At 43.2% G+C, this 18,243-nt stretch overlaps 7 protein-coding genes across 7 annotated transcripts; 6 read left to right on the top strand and 1 right to left on the bottom strand.

Moving 5' to 3' along the window:
• Positions 1–711: 711 nt before the first annotated feature.
• Positions 712–2,393, top strand: EAF02_003661 (uncharacterized protein; the record flags this gene model as incomplete). The annotated part of the gene is made up of 3 exons (XM_038899709.1): positions 712–862; positions 914–1,995; positions 2,058–2,393. 3 exons carry the CDS (start codon positions 712–714, stop codon positions 2,391–2,393), a joined length of 1,569 nt encoding a protein of 522 aa, XP_038760636.1.
• An 847-nt stretch (positions 2,394–3,240) lies between these two features.
• On the top strand, positions 3,241–4,799 carry EAF02_003660 (uncharacterized protein; the record flags this gene model as incomplete). The annotated part of the gene is made up of 4 exons (XM_038899708.1): positions 3,241–3,672; positions 3,733–3,906; positions 4,043–4,607; positions 4,702–4,799. 4 exons carry the CDS (start codon positions 3,241–3,243, stop codon positions 4,797–4,799), a joined length of 1,269 nt encoding a protein of 422 aa, XP_038760635.1.
• Positions 4,800–5,052: 253 nt separating this feature from the next.
• Positions 5,053–6,481, top strand: EAF02_003659 (uncharacterized protein; the record flags this gene model as incomplete). Its single annotated transcript, XM_038899707.1, has 3 exons — positions 5,053–5,215; positions 5,268–5,776; positions 5,948–6,481. 3 exons carry the CDS (start codon positions 5,053–5,055, stop codon positions 6,479–6,481), a joined length of 1,206 nt encoding a protein of 401 aa, XP_038760634.1.
• A 1,406-nt stretch (positions 6,482–7,887) lies between these two features.
• Positions 7,888–10,076, bottom strand: EAF02_003658 (uncharacterized protein; the record flags this gene model as incomplete). The annotated part of the gene is made up of 6 exons (XM_038899706.1): positions 7,888–8,328; positions 8,381–8,815; positions 8,867–9,318; positions 9,392–9,528; positions 9,703–9,767; positions 10,026–10,076. The coding sequence occupies 6 exons, from the start codon at positions 10,074–10,076 to the stop codon at positions 7,888–7,890; spliced, it is 1,581 nt and encodes a 526-aa protein (XP_038760633.1).
• A 1,435-nt stretch (positions 10,077–11,511) lies between these two features.
• EAF02_003657 (uncharacterized protein) lies at positions 11,512–12,640 on the top strand (the record flags this gene model as incomplete). Its single annotated transcript, XM_038899705.1, is given in 2 exon segments — positions 11,512–11,606; positions 11,626–12,640. The coding sequence occupies 2 exon segments, from the start codon at positions 11,512–11,514 to the stop codon at positions 12,638–12,640; spliced, it is 1,110 nt and encodes a 369-aa protein (XP_038760632.1).
• Positions 12,641–13,601: 961 nt separating this feature from the next.
• EAF02_003656 (uncharacterized protein) lies at positions 13,602–15,427 on the top strand (the record flags this gene model as incomplete). Its single annotated transcript, XM_038899704.1, has 2 exons — positions 13,602–14,137; positions 14,192–15,427. Exons 1-2 carry the CDS (start codon positions 13,940–13,942, stop codon positions 15,425–15,427), a joined length of 1,434 nt encoding a protein of 477 aa, XP_038760631.1. The 5' UTR covers positions 13,602–13,939.
• Positions 15,428–16,916: 1,489 nt separating this feature from the next.
• Positions 16,917–17,843, top strand: EAF02_003655 (uncharacterized protein; the record flags this gene model as incomplete). Its single annotated transcript, XM_038899703.1, has 2 exons — positions 16,917–17,615; positions 17,691–17,843. 2 exons carry the CDS (start codon positions 16,917–16,919, stop codon positions 17,841–17,843), a joined length of 852 nt encoding a protein of 283 aa, XP_038760630.1.
• Between the last annotated feature and the right edge of the window lie 400 nt (positions 17,844–18,243).

The raw sequence follows: 18,243 nt of genomic DNA, 5'->3' as shown, positions 1-18,243 counted from the left end.
AGCAAACGCTTTCCAACCCTTCTACTCTCTCTTTTTTCGTAAATTAACGAATCTATCGTCTCATTCTTTTGGGCCTTTTCCGATCTTGGGAAGCATGGAATGATGATGGAGATTACATCTATGTTTTCACCCTTTCAAGGCGTCGCAGAAACGATTCTGGGCAGCGTTTATTTATAAGACGTCCCCTCTAATGTCATTTAGTGGACGTGCAGTGAAGTGAACGACGAGGAAGATTGGTAGTTCCACGATATTTACCATCGAACACCAAACTCACACAATTGGTCAATATTGAACGATTTTACTCTTCCATATCTCATCAAGATACAGTCACAATATTGATAGCACTTCTCATCCCTGCCCTTGAACAAGGGTTGCAGCGCGTCTGAGCAAATCACAACCTCGTAATCATCAAACTCGTGCCCCAGATGAGGAAGGTCGCGCGTCGCACCAGCATCGTGGGTTTCACTTGACCGGATGGTGAAATGTTTTATTCAACTCAAATTTATTGACTTTCTGTCCTTCCATCTAATTTTCTAGAATTGTTTGTGTGTTTATGAGACGAAGAGATTCAACCTTAATAGCACATCCAGCCGTCGTTTTTGCATTGGATTGGACAATTTGATACCGGATATTTTCGCAACCTCGGTATCACGTTCATTTACAGACAGTGTGATTGTTTGTCAAAAACTATCTTCAGCAACTAAATTTGAGATGGCAACATCTCCTACATCCTCTAATTCAATCCCCCCATCAGGACAAACTGCTTCAAGTGGCAGTGCTGGTCAATTCGATATTGACAATACACTATTTGTTAGCAAAGATGTCTCTTTGTCCTTGAGTCCTGAGTCGTTGGTTATCAAAGGTATGTAGGTCTATTTCGTATAGTATCTTCAATATACTCAAGAGTACACAGGCGCCGAGACAGCAAAAAAGCCAGAGAAAGGAGCAAAATCAGCCGGTGCCCGTCGTTCCGTAACACTGGATGCATCTGCCTACTCAGAGCCTGTTGGGGCATCAACTCTGAGGGCAATACCTTTGCGTCAGATCCTTTGGGCTGAAATAACTGAAACTGAACTCATCATAAATTACGCAAAGGAGATTTCAAAGACTGTTCTTCAACCAGCGGTACTGAAGTATATCATTGAAGAAGAGCGAGATCGAGTGAAAGCATGGGTTTCTAGGCTCAAAGATCGCGCATATGGCAAATCCCAGCAACAGAAACGAGTTAAAGTGATAATTAACCCAAAGAGTGGAAAGGGACAATCCGAAAAAATCTATGCAAAAGACGTTGCGCCTATCTTTGATGCTGCTCATCTATCTATCGATGTGACGGTAACTAAAGCCTCAAGGGGGGCCACTGATATTGTGGAAAAACTCGATATAGAAGCTTATGATGTGTTAATCTGTTGTTCTGGAGATGGTCTTCCATTCGAGGTTTTCAATGGTCTTGGCAAACGTAAAGATGCGAAGAGAGCTCTTTCGAAAATGGCTATCGCGCACATACCTTGCGGATCTGGAAATGGATTACATTGTAGTCTTCATGGTAATATAAGATCTACCAGTATCGCAGCTCTTTCAATAGTTAAAGGTATTCGTACTCCTTTAGACCTAATTTCGGTCACACAGGGCGAAGAGAGACATCTATCCTTTCTCTCGCAAGCACTCGGTATCGTGGCTGAGTTTGACCTGGGAACAGAGCATTTGCGGTGGATGGGAGGAACACGTTTTGTCTATGGTTTTGTCATGAAGTCTATCCAAAAGAAAATCTTCCCGTGTGACATCGCAGTCAAGGTGGTTGTGGACGATAAAGAGGATATCAAGCGACGTTATCGTGAAGCTATGGAAATCGGAAGTACTTCTGAAGACTCGTTACGAGAAAATGGTTCTTTAGAGGGCGGCTTACCCGAGTTGAAATATGGAAATTCTAGCGATCCATTACCTCAAGGATGGGAAGTCGAACAACATGATAATTTGGGAAGTTTCTACTGTGGCAATGTGAGTATTTTCCTCGATAAAAGTAACGTGACTTTCGAAGTGAGCTAATTGATGCTTTTTAGATGTCTTGGATGGGGGCAGATGTAGATTACTTTCCAGCTGCACTTCCAAATGATGGTTGCATGGATATGGTAACCATTGATTATTCAAATCTTAGTCGACTCCAAGCACTTCAACTTATGCCGGCTGTCGAGAGTGGGAAATTCTTCGGCTTACCATATGTCAATTACCGCAAAGTTGAAGCATACCGCATCACTCCAAAGAACCAGTCAGATGGTTACATATCAATTGATGGAGAGCGAGTACCATTTGGACCATTTCAAGCCGAAGTACATCGGGGATTAGGAACGGTCCTTTCAGTATCAGGATATAGATATGAAACTCCTGGACCTAAATAATGAAGTGAAATACTTGGGGATATTTGAAGGAGGAAGTTGTAATATGACGCTTGGATACTATTTCAACACTATCACTAGTCCATGCTTTTGGCATGTGCGTTTTGTTTACTCTATTTATGGAAGAAGATTGAAGTCTAATAGGTATAAAGTAGTGGATCTTGGCCTTTCGATGACTTCTTTTGGGTGGATCAAACAGTTAGATCATGATTAGAAAACATAGTTGCGTAGTTTTGCATAAAATTATACCAATCGTACCCCGCTAGTTTCCCCACAAACCCTAATTTTCCACCACTGTTGAATCTTCATCCAAGGTAACACGAGGAAGATCAGCCGGCGCTACCCCACATTGATTAGCTGCCGAACTTCCTATATTATGGTCTCCCCGAATCCCCCGAGGTAAAGATTCTTTGCAATGTTGCATCAGATCCATTGTATCTACTTTAAACTGCATGCATACATTACCAATTCATGACGTCGATCTGTATATGGACCTGACTGAGTGTATTGATCTTGTGATGAGCATAATTTTGACATGGGCCGAAGGGGGCCGACGAGTTATACTTTGGACTTTTTGACCAAGTGGAGTCGAATGAAGTAAAGCATGCGCTCCAATCATTGTAGGTCAGCAGCAAAACTAAGATGTAACCTTTATGGCTCGTTATACGGGAAGTCCTGTTCTTGGAAAGAGAAGATAAACTTGTTTACATATATGGCTCAATTGATACGGACTCCACCCAGCTGCATTCGTAGTACTTGAGCCAAAATCTCTATAACATGATGTCCTGCCCCGACAAGATGAGGGATTTTCTATGCAGTCACAGAGTACGACTCTTCTCTTCTGCCCATCATGTACTTCTCAAAAATCCTCCTTCTGATTTCCCCTCTTCTTTTATCCATTACCGCATCTCCAATCGAAGAACGAGCCTCCTGGCCTTACGCCCCCTTTACCACATCAGGTCGATGGATTCTTGATTCAGCCGGCCATAATGTGTCTTATGCTGGTGCCAATTGGCCTGGTGCTGCAGACACCATGATACCTGAAGGTCTTCAATATCAATCAATTGCCAGTATCGTGACAAAGATTAAGAGTCTAGGCATGAATGTCATTCGTCTCACATATGCCATCGAGATGATTGATGATTTTTATGCCAATGGTCAAGTGGATACATCGATTTTGACAAGTTTCACAAAGGCATTGGGAACAACTAATGGCACAGCTGTTTTCAATCAGGTTATCAAGAATAACCCTACTTTTACAAGTAAGACAACTAGGATGCAGGTAGGAATATTCCAATCACTGTAACTTTGAAGATGTTGCTGACCTGATTAATGATTGAAGGTCTTTGATGCTATTGCTGCGGAGTGCTTCAAGCAGCAGATTTATGTGCATCTTGATAATCATGTCTCGAAGGCTATTTGGTGCTGCTCTAATACTGATGGAAACTCTTGGTTTGGAGATACTTACTTCAACGTTGCAAATTGGCAACGAGGTATTGCATACATGGCTACTCGGGTAAGTCATTTCTCTCCCAAGTCACTTCTACCCGATCACATGATTCTATCCCAATCTTTCAATCCTCTCCATTTTTGAGGGTACTCTCAAGCTCATCCCCCTTTTTCCATCCATTACACGATCTGACAAAAACCAGGGTGCATCCTGGGGTAACTTAATGTCCATGGCACTCCGCAACGAACTTCGTGAACCAAAATCCAACGCTTCTCTCGATTCATCCTCATACAACTGGGAAAATTGGTACACCAACGTTGTAGCCGGAATGAACAGTATCCACACCGCTAATCCCAACGTTTTAATCTTCATCTCCGGTCTCAACTTCGATACCGATTTATCAACCATCCCAAACGCTGCTCTCCTTACACCCTCCACCACGCAAAAGTTCCTTAAATCATCTTTCTCATATGCTAACAAGTTGGTTTTGGAACTTCACAATTACGCAAGCAGTACTAGCAGCTGCTCGAGTTTGCAAAGTAGTCTAAGGTCTCAAGGATATAATGCTCTGAATGCTGGAGTCACGAATCAAATGCCAGTGGTGATGACGGAGTGGGGTCATGCCCAGACAGCGGCGGATTATGCAACGGTTTATTCGACTTGTTTGAAGACCTATCTAACTTCCATTAAGGGTGGATGGATGGTTTGGGTCTTGAGTGGAAGCTATTATATTAGGTCTGGAAGTCAAGATTTCGAAGAGACATGGGGTAAGTTTTTCTAAGTTTTCTGTGATTTCATAGTCTGTAGACATGGAGAGGAAGACGAGCATTCTGAATCCTGAGACTAACGAATTTTGTATAGGCCTACTTACCCATGACTGGTCAGCATGGAGAGATCCAACAGATGTGGCGAATGTGATTGTGCCGATGGTCAGTGGAACGAAAATTTATTCGCCGTAGAACAGCTACCATAAGTGGTCCACTATATTAGATATAGTGAAATGAATTTTACCTCACTTTACTTCCTTTCACTTTGCCTCACGTCAACAATGTTTACTTGAATGATTGGATAAAACTTAATAAGGTTTAGCGCGTTCGCCCACAACAAACGAGACTTTTACAAAATCAAAATATTGATCGATCTTACCTTTCAAAAATTACACCACATAACCCAAATGGCGCTGTATGAAAAATAGAAACCACATGGCCCGCCATGTGGGAAATCATGAAAGCAGATGACTTCCAAATAACGTTAGCTATCATCGAAGCAAGTAGGGCTAAATGGACTGCCACCGTCAAGCGCAAAGCCATTTATGCCGACTACCACTTGCAAGTCAAATTGTACTATGTGGAAAAATTGTTGTGGCGCGAGCTCTGTAAGTTATTCATTTTGAATGAGATAATTAATGAGGATGCTGATAACTCTAGTCAGAAGCCATCCTTTCCCTGGAGTCAAGCCCAAGCCAGTTGCAGGTGCACAACCAGCAACAGGCGAGAGCTCGAAGTCCAATGACAAAGGGAAAGACACGAAGAACGCGAACGCCCCTCCTAATCTTACCAAAGAACAGGAGAACTCCGCCAAAGCTAAAGCGATTGCTGATGCTGCTGCCGCCAAGAAAGCTGCTGAAGCTGAAGCCTCCAAAGCGAAAGCAAACGCCGATGCCGCCGCCAAGAAAGCTGTCGAGAAAGCCAAAGCAACTGCCAACGCTGCTGCCGCCAAGAAAGCTGCCGGCAAAGCCAAAGAGACTGCTGATGCTGCTGCCGCCAAGAAAGCTGCCGACAACGCCAAAGCAACCGCCGATGCTGAAGCCGCTAAAGCGAAAGCAAAAGCTGCTGCGGCTTCCCCAGCCAAACCAACTCCACGTTCCGCTCCCTCCAGATTACCAAGACCGCCAATGCTCACTAAACAAGACAACAGCAGTATACCTCTATACACAGTTGGTCCTGTTCATCCCAATTCAACCAAATCATGGCTTATTGGTCCTCGAGGTAGATCTGTGATGGCGGTGGAAAAGAAGTTTCCCAATGTCCGGATTCAATGTGGAACATTTGACCTCCATTTAATGTTCTACGCGGAACCATGGACATTGAAACTCAAAGACGACTAGAAAGTTCGTGACGCGTGTGCGGAGTGTCAAAAATTTCTGGGAGCATACTCCCGGGAGGCCGCTAAGGTACAGCCGAGATCCAAGCCACTGTTTGCCGACGAGTATTTTCCTACTTGGGCAGCTACAGTTGGCTATTCACCTGCTGCAGCCCCCGCTACCAATGCTCCACTTCGTCCAAATGCTACTTCAGGCACGACTTCATCTGCTCCTCCAACTCCACAGGATCTCAAAAAAATCGATGATGCTCTAAAGAGTGACCATATTGGTTCTTGGTCAGAGGAAGTCGAAGCCGAAGAGCTTGACGATGAAGTTAAAGATGATAAAGTAGAAGAAGAATGGGTGATTGATGTACGCATTGCTAGGCAGAAGAAGTTGATCGCTCATCATAAATCAAAGCCAAGATTTCATGGTAAGAGTGATGAAGACATTTGGGAAATCTTGCATGAATATTATGCGTGGGATGAAGAATTCCAAGACTTCGCCGGGTTCTCGGGGGTTGATGGCGGAGATGAAGGCAGAGGTTCGTGGGATTGATTCAATCCCTTGTACGACCTCCCCTCCATCTTTCTCTTCCTCTTCTTCTTCTGCTGCTTCTTCTCTCTCTTCTCTCTTCTCTTTTATATGTTTCGTTCAACTTTGTATCCCAGGCCTTTGTGCTTATATCCCAGGCCTCTGTGCTTGTAAACGCCTTATTCGGGGCTTCAAACCTTTTTCGGGGTTCAGAGTCTAGTCGACTTTCAAAATGTCTTCATGTAACTAGTTTCCTTTGCACTGGGGAGAATTTATATGATATTATATATATCCCATACATATCCCATTTGATTTCCGTGAAATATTCTGACTGCTTGCTGCATCTACCTCCCGATGCGCTCCTACAGATGAGCGCGTAACTCATCTCGTTGCTCCCCCCCCCCTCTCTTCTATGCTTTCCTTGTGCTGCGTGATTCTTTTCCCTCCTCGTTCTCCCTTCACCTCCAATTTGCAGTATGCCATTATCAAAATATTACTCATCCCATCCCATCCCATCCCATCCCAACTCCTTCTATTTTCTACTTGGTCTTCACACTTCCTCCCCTTTCTCCCCCTCACAACCACAACCACAACACCATCAAACCAACCTTCCCAAAGTTCCGTCTGCATCAATACCTCCAAACATCCAGACAATAACTTACACAAATCCCAAATCCCAAATCCCAAACATAAGAACCACAAACCTCCAGACCCCAACTTACCAATCTCACAAAACAACTTCCAGCCCTTACAGCCCCCCAATCCAACTACTTTAGACCATGCTTATCAACCACCTAAGCAACCACCTAATCAACCACCAACACCAACAGCTATGATATTCTTCTAATACCTACTTACAAATTTGTAAAAGAGTCGTCGGGGCGGGGCCAGAGGTGTAAGGTGCGATAGGTGACGAGGGGTTGAGAAGGGCTCAGAGGAGAGGAGGGTCGGGTATCCTTTTAAGTGAGGGACTGGGAAATGAGGCAATGATTCGCTTGTGGTGATTGTGTGAGGTGATTGTGATTATGAAAGGGTAGAGGTAGAGGAGGGGGGTAAGATGGATATCATCTCAAAACCTAGGTCAATTATTTAGCTTCGCATCTTAATCTAGTATACTATACTCATTGTGAACTCATACTGTCCTCCCCTTCCCATAGTACCAACCGCCCCACCCATTCTCCACGGCGGCGATGAATACAACCACTAAACTTTTAACTCCAGGTATCATGATGAGTATGTCAGGGTATCAGATTCACAGCCCAAATCATAAACTTCAACAATAAAGCAATGTGAACCATCAAATAAATTAATCCATGTGCCATTTCATTTCATTCATTGCATGCGTAGTCTAAATACATTTCCCCTGTCGCCAATTTTAGGCATGAACCGCCAATGCGCTATCTTTCCCATCAATAAAAAATATATCCAATTTATGCTTGGTAAGTAGAAGCGGAAACGTTTCCTCCACGTCCAGTCCAGTTGACGTGAATATCCTTTCCGACTGGGTATTTCTCAGAGGCGTGCTCTGGCTTGATCTTGAAGGTGTGGGCACCGAAGTAATCTCTTTGAGCTTGGAGAAGGTTGGCTGGGAGATCCTTGGTACGGTAACCATCGAACCAAGACAAAGCAGTGGAGAAAGCTGGGGTTGGAATACCCATGAGGGCAGACTTGGAAACAACATCTCTCCATCCTGGTTGAGCCTTGTGGATAGCCTTGTTGAAGAAATCACTGAACAACAAGTTCTCCAAGTTATCATCAGCACGGTAGGCAGCTGTGATATCCTTAAGGAAAACGGATCTGATAATGCATCCACCTCTCCACATCAAAGCAATGGATGGCTTGTTAAGCTTCCAGTTGAATTCCTTGGCAGCCTGAAACATTATTAGTATCAAAATATTGTTAAAAATTGGGATCTGATCATACCTCTTGCATAAGCATGAAACCTTGGGCGTATGAAATAATCTTTGAAGCATACAAAGCTTGCTCCAAATCCTCGAGGAATTGCTTCTTGTCACCCTCGAATTTGTTTGATCGTCCAACGTAAGAAAGGACCTTGGAGGCACGAGTACGCTCCTCCTTGATGGATGAAAGACAACGGGAAAGGACGGATTCGGCAATCAAGGTAACTGGCATTCCGAGGTCAAGAGCGTTAATGGCAGTCCACTTTCCGGTACCCTTTTGTCCAGCGGAATCCATAATCTTCTCGAGAAGTGGGGTTCCATCATCATCGTTGAAGTACATAATATCACGGGTAATTTCGATCAAGAATGAATCGAGGACACCCTTGTTCCATTCGGCGAAAACATCACCAATTTCCTTGTCTTGCATACCGAGACCACGCTTCATGATATCATAAGCCTATTAAGGTTAGTCGAGAACTATGGAGATTATGACTAGAGATTTACTTACTTCGCAAATGAGTTGCATGTCACCATACTCAATACCGTTGTGAACCATCTTGACGTAGTGACCAGCACCATCATCACCAACCCATTCACAGCATGCCTCACCGTCAGATTTGGCAGCGATACTCTGGAAAACATCCTTGATGTATGGCCAAGCCTCCTCGTTTCCACCAGGCATCAAAGATGGACCATATCTGGCACCCTCTTCACCACCGGAAACACCGCTACCAACGAAACGGATACCCTTTTGAGCCAAGTATTTTGTTCTGCGGTTGGTATCGGGGAAATGGGAGTTACCACCATCAATGATGATATCACCTTCCTCAATGTGAGGGAGGACGGTCTCGATGAAGTCGTCAACTGGCTTACCAGCCATGACCAAGAGCATAATACGACGGGGCTTCTTCAACTTGGCGCAGAACTCCTCAATTGAGTGTGCACCCTCGATGGATTTGCCTATCAGGATTCACCAGGGTTAGATTTTTGATTCTCATCATCTGCCAAGAGAGTACTAGGAAAATTATCATACCCTTCGCCTCATTCTCGAGGAAACGATCAACCTTTGATGTGGTACGGTTGAAAGCAATAACGTTGAAACCATGGTCAGCAGCGTTAAGGATAATGTTTTGACCCATAACAGCCAAGCCGATGAGGCCGAAATCTCCGCTGCATCATTGTCAGTCAGTGAGTGTATTGAAAGGTGATATTTGTTGGTGTATTTGATTTGAGAAGAAAGATGTTTGATGGCGGGGTATTATTTTTTGCAACGGCAACATGGAGGGGAACATGTCTTTTGTTGAATGTGTGTAAAGAGTGTAAAGAGTGTAAATGAATACTTACGTTGCTTCTGGTGCAGACATCTTGAGATGGTTTTGTAGATGAATTAAACGTTGATTGAATTTATCCTGATGATATTTTCAATGATTGTTGTTGACAAAAGAGTTGAGAATTAATTTGTTGTTCGGAAGAAATGGGGGGAAAGAATGAAGAGGGAGACTAAGATATAAGAGGTAGGAAAGAGACGGATGGGATGGGAGGGGAGGATGGTTAAGTAATGAAAGATGGTTGGTTGGGCCTTCTTCCAAACCACCATTTTTAAAAGGAGGGGCAAAGCAAAGCAACGCAACGCAACGCTCTCTTATTATTCGATTAGTTTAACTTACTTCAGAAGCACCGGCACCGCTATTACTATTTCGTGGGTTTCCTGGTCTCATGTTCCTGTTCATACTCCGCACTCGACCCTCTCGTTCCCAAGATAGATGCTCGGTAGCTAGATGGATGACCTTGGATGACCTTGACCTCTCTCTTCCTTACCTTGCTTGGATGAGATATTCTCCCAAAGTGTCCCAAGAATATAAACGCCGACGAGCTGTTTTCGGAAGAACTTTTTGGAGATTATACGACGGCGAGGAATATTATGATGTAGGACGGAAAATGATTGGATTAATTCTATATAAGATTCTTTCGTGATTTAACTCTTTTGGTCAATTAATTTGATTCGACGACGGTGATTGGTTGAATGAGTTACCCCTCCTTACTAACTCGTCCCTCGTTGATATCTTCGGTGAAGCTGTATCGAGAAGAGAAAAGATGCGTCCGGGGATCCAAATTAATATGGCTTTGTTGAATACCTATGGCTTATGCTTATGCTTATGAGACGTTTGTTTGCTCGGTGACGCCTCATGATTATTCATCCAATTTGATATTGATACCTACCTAGTACCTGCTTGAGAGATTGATAGTAATCACTCGTAGGTATATGTCGACTCGTACTAGCTACTCTACTATGGGAAACCAAAGTATTCTCATTCACACATCATACTTACGACGTGCCCAACTAGTCCGCACCGTGTCATCTTCAGTTTCTGTTACTCTGGTGGTATTTTATCATATTGGAGAGTAATGACCACTCCGGCTCCTCGGTGTCAGGTTGTTGGTCTCGTAACTTGCAAGTGTAAGTTGTCAATCCCCTCCACCCCACTTTTATCTACATACTTTCTTCTGTTCTTGTCATTTCTCCGGCTGCGAGGTTTGTACCACACTCAAGGCACACTCATCTCCAAAGTACAATTTCCATCCAACTCTTCCAACTCAGGTCCTCGTTTATGGAAATTCTGGAAATCTAGACTTCTACATGTTTCCCTTTCTTCTCACCACCAACAGTGATGACGAGCCAAGCGGTTGTTGATTTTTCTTACTACGTATGTCGTAGTTCACCCCACCAAGCTAAAACAACCGGGAAATTCAACTTTCCGATCGGCCCGACACATCACTTTAGAGCCCACGTTTTAAGGCATGACTACTGAGTCAGCTGATGCTCAATATGAGCTGACTAACCACATACATATCACGTGTCGTAAAATAATTGAGATTATGCATTCTCGGCGCCTCATCGTAGACAACAACGTCGGGTCGCATTGCCAGATCATAAATTATCACAACCGTATCAATCAAATACTCGCACATTTCAACGCCACTTAATAACAAATCATAAGATATCCACATCAGAAAAGTTCGCAACAATCACGATAGAGTTCCGCAAGAACTATTCGGTTTCTGTTTAGGATTTTTGGGATAACCAGTGCGTTTTGAAAGCGCAAAGGTACGTCTAAACACTCATCAAGAGATATATACGTACAGCAATTCATCATGTCCTATCCTCCTCCACCAGGTATTAAATCCACTCCTTCGCCACATCCCTCCTTGCCCGCCCGACCACCTCCATCCACAAATCCACAAGCCGGGTTTTAAACCTGCCTTTAGCAATAACAATAATGGCCCATCGAGACCTCCTGCATCGGGAGGATATGGCGGCTTTACTGGTTTTGCTCCCAGATCAGTAGCTGCTCCGGTACAGCCAAGTTATCAAGGCTTTCAACAACCTCCCACTGCTTATCAACAACCTCAACCATACAATCCATATTCTGCCGCACCGCAACAAGAAGCTGCATATGGAGCTACACCACAAATTCGAAATCCCTTTGCGCCACCGACGGCATCTGCAGGACGTGGTATGGGTGGATTTGATGAAGATCCAGAAATGGCAGCACAGATAGCACAATGGCAAAGCGCATACGCCGGAAAGGATGCAAATGCAACTTCTGCCTCTAATAATGGTTATACTGGAGCTGTTCGAAAGTATCCCACAACTGGAGAAGTATCAACATCAGCATCGAATGCGAATGCGACACCATTAGGTAGAACCGAGACTGGACCTAGTATGACTTCACAAGCAATCACGAACGCGGCGCATAATGATACAGGTGTCGCAGCAATTGTGTCGGATTCTAAGACCAATCAAAAGACAGTTGTACGAACAGGTGGTGGTTCACAATGGACAGATTCTTCCCTTCTTGAATGGGATCCTTCTCATTTTCGCCTTTTCGTTGGTAATCTTGCTGGTGAAGTTACTGATGAATCTTTACACAAGGCATTTTCTCGTTGGACATCATTACAAAAAGCACGAGTTATTCGGGATAAACGTACTACGAAAAGTAAAGGATATGGATTTGTTAGTTTTAGTGATGGAGATGATTTCTTTCAAGCTGCTAGGGATATGCAAGGAAAATATATCGGTAGTCATCCTGTTCTTTTAAGAAGAAGTACTACTGAGATCAAGGCTGTTACACCCAAGGACAACAAACATGGAAAGAATAACAAGAACAAGGGGAAAGGTGGTAATAGGAATGATGGAGGACAAGGTAATAAAGATAGGACTGGAGCTGGCATTCAAAAGGCAGGAAGCAAAACCAAGGGTGGCTTGAAGGTTTTAGGATAATTATCAAAGTAAGAGTGGACACCAAGTCAGTGGGTTTCAAGCCAGTCGAAGTATATGGGAGAGGAAGAGAGGGCGAGAGAGAAGTAATGATCGTCGGCGCATGTCAACAGGACACATACCGAGGTATGGCTTTGGATTTGTTAATGGCAAACTTTCGATTGAGCTGATCCTTGAGATACAACGCCACGATAATTCGTATGGTCGAAATTACCCAGAGCAGTATTCTTTACTTAACAGATAAGCATAACAATTGTTTGCATTTATAATTCAAACTATATCTACATACAAATCATACCTAGTCTTGGTGAAATGATAGGTAGGTGAGGCCATGATTATCGGTTCGTGTATAAGGGGGCTATTCGTGGGAGAAAAACAGGCCGAAATTGACCAATGCGTAATACCTCTCTCTACGCGTTGTTTTGGTGAGGGTGCACGTACCATTGCGCATTGGTCAATACCGGCCTGTTTTTTCTCCTACGAATAGGGGGGATAGTAGCAAGAAAATGCTCCCAGTTAGGTTAGTCAGCTTATACTGTACAAAGCATACCCCGCCTCGAGCCCGTGTGCCTGCCTATTCGCAGGAGAAAAAACAGGCGGAATTTGACAATTTAAATCTCTATTAAAATCTTCTAATTTAATTGAATAATAAATCATTTACAAATGATTTATATAAATTTAAAAAGATCAAAAGAAATTTTAGCCCCTTATTGTTTAGACAATGTTTTCGATATTTTATTTTATATAATATTGAAGGAAAGTAATTGAATGATATTGTATCATAGAAGTGGTCGAATCCCGCCTGTTTTTTCTCCTGCGAATAGCCTGCCAAAGAAAGAAGACTTCCCCATACTATCCTACCCCGTCACATATTATCAGGATTTATTAATTCAGCCTTGATGATACCTAAGGTTGATTGCAAAACCTTTACTGGCTCGCAAGAAAATTTCAGAAACACACCCCTTGTTCCATCGCATCGTGTTTCAGGCAAAAACCAAACAGTTTTTGATGTTGTCAAAGCTGTAAACATGTCAAATGGCATGTGAAACCGAGATGAAAGATGAACTTGATCGTACTTGATTGATGGATTGCCAGGGTTGTCTTCTTTCGTTGTTGAAACGTCCATCGGATTGCCTGGTAGGTTGTTTCTAAAGTGTTGATAGTACGGTTTTGTATGGTTTGGCGATTCGAGGGTGTGGGATAAGATATATATATTGACCTCCTTCTTTCTATTGTTGTGAATTACTTGCATTTATATTTTGCATCACATTTATACACATTTGATCAAGAGAAATTGAAAAGATGGGGAAAACAGAATGGTTGGCCTGTTCAGCTCTTGCTGCAACCTTGGTTTATATATTTCCACAACACTTCATTGTCGACCGGATTTCGAGATCAGCGATTCGTTTTCTTTTAGTTGATGTTTCATTATTTTCGTTTTGGCGCATGTTCATATATCCTTTCTTTTTTAGTCCGCTTCGTCATCTACCTGGTCCAGTGGTGAGTTTTTTCGACTCTTCAGAACTTCCTTCAATCATTAATATTTATATCTAGTCCCATAACTATCTCTGGGGTAATGGCACAGCACAATTTACCAAACCACCTGGACATGAAATCAAAGAGTTTGTTAAAAATGTACCTAATGATGGTTTAATCCGCATTCGATCCTTTGGCAATATCGAAAGACTTATTCCAACATCTCCTCAAGTATTGAAAAGTATTCTAGCGGATAATTCATACGATTATGAAAAACCATATGGAGTTCGGAAATTCCTTTCTCTGATCTTGGGTGAGGGGCCTATCATGTCGGAAGGTTCTCTTCATAAGTTTCAACGCAAACATCTACTTCCCGCTTTTCAAGTCAAACATATCAGAGGATTATACCCAGTATTCTGGGCCAAAGCTCTTGGTCTTGTCGAAGGTATCTCACAAGAAATAAGCGAAACGAGCACATTGGAAAAAAGGAATGAATCTCATATCGAATTCAATGAATGGGCTACTCGCGTTACATTGGATATTATTGGTGTAGCCGGTGTGGGTAGAGATTTCGGTGCTCTTCGAAATCCAGATGATCCTCTCGTACGAGATTACAACGAACTTCTCGAGCCTACCTTTAGTAAAGGTCTTTACTTTGCAGCCAATATCTTCGGTCCTCAAGATCTCATTCAGAAACTACCTTTCAAATATAGCAAAGTAATCGCCGAAACAACCGGGAATCTCCGAACCTTTTGTCGTGAAGTCATCGACAAAAAACGTCAAGCAGTAAGCGAAGGTAAAACAGTCGACGGAATGGACATCCTCAGTATCCTCGTCCGATCCAACGACTTCAGTAACGAGGATCTCGAAGACCAACTCCTTACTTTCCTAGCCGCCGGTCACGAAACTACATCCTCAGCACTCACATGGGCCATCTATCTCCTCGCCATCCATCCCGAATGGCAAACCAAACTCCGTCAAGAAATCCACGCTGCAATTCCTTCTCCCAGCGATCCCAACTCCCCACAACCAGACCACACAATCATCGATTCTCTCCCCATCCTCAACGCCATGATTCAAGAAACGCTCCGTCTCTACCCCACCGTTCCTCTCTCCGTGCGCAGACCACCCGCGTACTACCAGCATCTCACTCCCCAACTCCGCACCCATCTCCCTTCCCCTCGGAACACGCGTGCTTATTTCCCCGCTGGCCATCAACCGATCGCCGCTTCTCTGGGGTCCCAAAGCAGACGAGTGGTCTCCGGAGCGTTGGCTCCAAGATGGATGTGCGAATACTGGTGGTGCGGAGAGTAATTTTGCGAATATGACGTTTTTTCATGGGGAGAGGAGTTGTATTGGGAGAGGGTTTGCGATTAGTGAGTTTAAGTGTTTGTTGGCGGGGACGGTGGGGGGTTTGGAGTGGGAAATGTGGGATAAGGAGGAGGAGGTGAAGGTTGGTGGGGTGGTGACGACGAAGCCGGTGGGAGGGATGAATGTGAGGATGAAGGTTGTGGGGTGGTAGGGTTGTTGGGGTTATTGAGTTTTTTGGGGGGACTCTTGGGCGGATGTTCTTGGGAGTTTTATGAATTTAAGGGTGTGAACTTGATGTTTCCACGGTATGTTAGGCGTTCGGTGCAAACCATTAATAGTTCAGATAATGAATACCATACAACCTTAATTCTCAAGCAAAGTGACCAAAAGCAGTAAGAGAAACCATGATCTCATCACATATCCGACACCACCCAAAAACCATAACCCGAGCAGTCCTTAACCCCCAGAATCTCTATACATCATCATCAACCCATCTAGAATCTTGAATGTCAAAGTATCAGGATTACAGAAGAATGAATAATTCCTGTTACCTAACAAACGTAACGCAGTATGTAGACGATGTAGTGATTTTGAAACACCCCGAGAAGATGATTTGTGATTTCAAATCATCAACCTAAGTTCTACATAACCTCCTTTCATGAAATACGAGATCTGTGGGTACATATCCTCCTTGAGCTTGAGAGATGTTAAGGTATATGTTCCTTTACTGTTGCGATGGCGTGTGATTGAGTAAGACAGATGACTGAGAGCAGGTGGAGATGCTAACTAAGATCAGATGAGAACGGTGATCTGGGGTTGACGACAATGCTAAGGAAGAGTAGATAACATGCTGATCTGGAGTCGATGATAGCTATGAAACTTTAACTGACTGCTACGCAACACATAATGTAGTGCAAAAGTTGTGTGTCTATAATCCATAATCCAGAGCCAGTTTTTGTGAATTGTGACATAAATTACTCTTCCGAAATTCCCCTATCCCATATTCCGAAGCGAAGCTTTAGCTCTGTTAATAGCGATATGCCATAACCACTAATAAACAACACCTCGAACTCTTGAACCAGCTTCAGAACAGTCACATTCATTATAAATCTCTCCAAACTTCACTTTCACTTCCTTATCTCGTCCTCATCATAATCAATCATTTTCGCGTATCCAAATTCACTATAAAATACCAAAAGTCAACTTTGAATGTAAGCGAATGAAATTTTGATACGGTCAGTAAGGTATTTCAGAAATACCTTGTGGTCCTCCCCAAGCCTCTTCTTATGTGCCGTAGCTTTGACTGAAAATACTTTATCTTCTTTTTTTCCTTAAAAGTAAATCTGATTCTGGAAAAAAACTTACAACCATTACGACCTGCATTACCACCACCATATCGACAATTGGCAACTAATAACCACGATCGATAAACACAATTGACTAACTATACACAATAACGTATTAACAATTCATAAATACCTTTACAATCACAATGCTTTTTCCTCAATTCAACCCAATTGCTCCTGCGACTTCAAACAAGATGTACGAAAAGATTGTTCATAAAACCCTTAAAGGTAGAGTTACGAAGAACATAAAAAAGACGGTGACGTCTCCAAAAAAGCAGGTATCTAGCCCAGATGAGATGATGTCTAACTCAAAGCCAACTTCTGCGACCCCTCCCAATCGTCCTATCCGACTCATTCATTACCCCTTGAGCAAACAGCAAGCAACTTTGCTTCGAAGAATAAAGACTTCCTTGAAAAAGTCTAGCAATCCCGTTGAACGCGTTGAACCCAAGCAAGATCAAATGGATCTTGATAGAAAGATCGAATATACTTTCGAGACGAAGACGTCCGGCAGAATTCAAACGAAAAAGTTGGGAAAGTCAGAAAAACCAGTATTCAAGTCAAAATTCGCCAAAGAAACTACCTTTAGCGGAGTTGTCAAGAACAAGAAAGAGGCAAAGCCGGTGCTCCTCCCAAATTTTCCAAAATATCCAAAGTCTCCTCTAGCTATCTCGGAAAGTCGAGTCTTGCAACGTCCAAATGGCAAGGGGCTTGTTGCCTTGGGTCGAGAGGTGGTAAGATTCGGGGTTGCAAATGTGTTGAGATCCCTTGAAAGCGATGCAATGGATACTGTCAGTATACACTCTTGCGTGCCCTATAAGCTCCTCGTTGTATCTCTCGTCTATGTAATTGACTTGCCGTCATTCCTCTTTTGAGTTCGCTCAATCCATCTAGATACAATAAACTAACGATCCAATCAGAGAGAAGATTATGACTGGAACTACGACGGATTCAATGGATATCTTTTGGAAGAGCACAGGGCTAAATGTGTACAATTCCCAGAGATGGATTTGGAACCCGAGACCTTGATCCTTTATTACAAAGGAGAGGTCAATGAATATGGTATTGCTTGAGGTACCATAGCCCGAGATTTTGGCACAAACCTGGAATTTTTGAAGTACTCATTGTTTGTTGTCCCCATTTGGATTGGATTGGATTTCCTGGGCGAATGCCGCAACTAACTTTCTCTTAAGAATATGGTACTGATAGCTACTCATACCTTTGGCTGAACAAGAATCCTGAGAAACTGGTGTTCCCATCTGCGAATTTCCTATAAACTTCTTACGCGTTGTTGTCTTACGATTTACAGGTCTCCTTCTTGGGACATGGAGGTAAATGTCACGTGCTAGATCAGAACTAGTGCCTTTTCAACTTCCATCACCTAATTCGCGTCTGTTAACATTCGCGACAGATTGATTGTGAACTTCACCTGTCGATTATCAATCTCTCTACTGGTCAAATTTCTTTGAACTT

The sequence above is a fragment of the Botrytis sinoallii genome (assembly GCF_014898435.1).
Source record: "Botrytis sinoallii strain Bc 23 chromosome Unknown BSIN_005, whole genome shotgun sequence".
Lineage (NCBI taxonomy): Eukaryota > Fungi > Ascomycota > Leotiomycetes > Helotiales > Sclerotiniaceae > Botrytis > Botrytis sinoallii.
The sequence above is the reverse complement of the archived record's forward strand: the minus strand, read 5'-3'. Positions and strand labels throughout refer to the sequence as shown.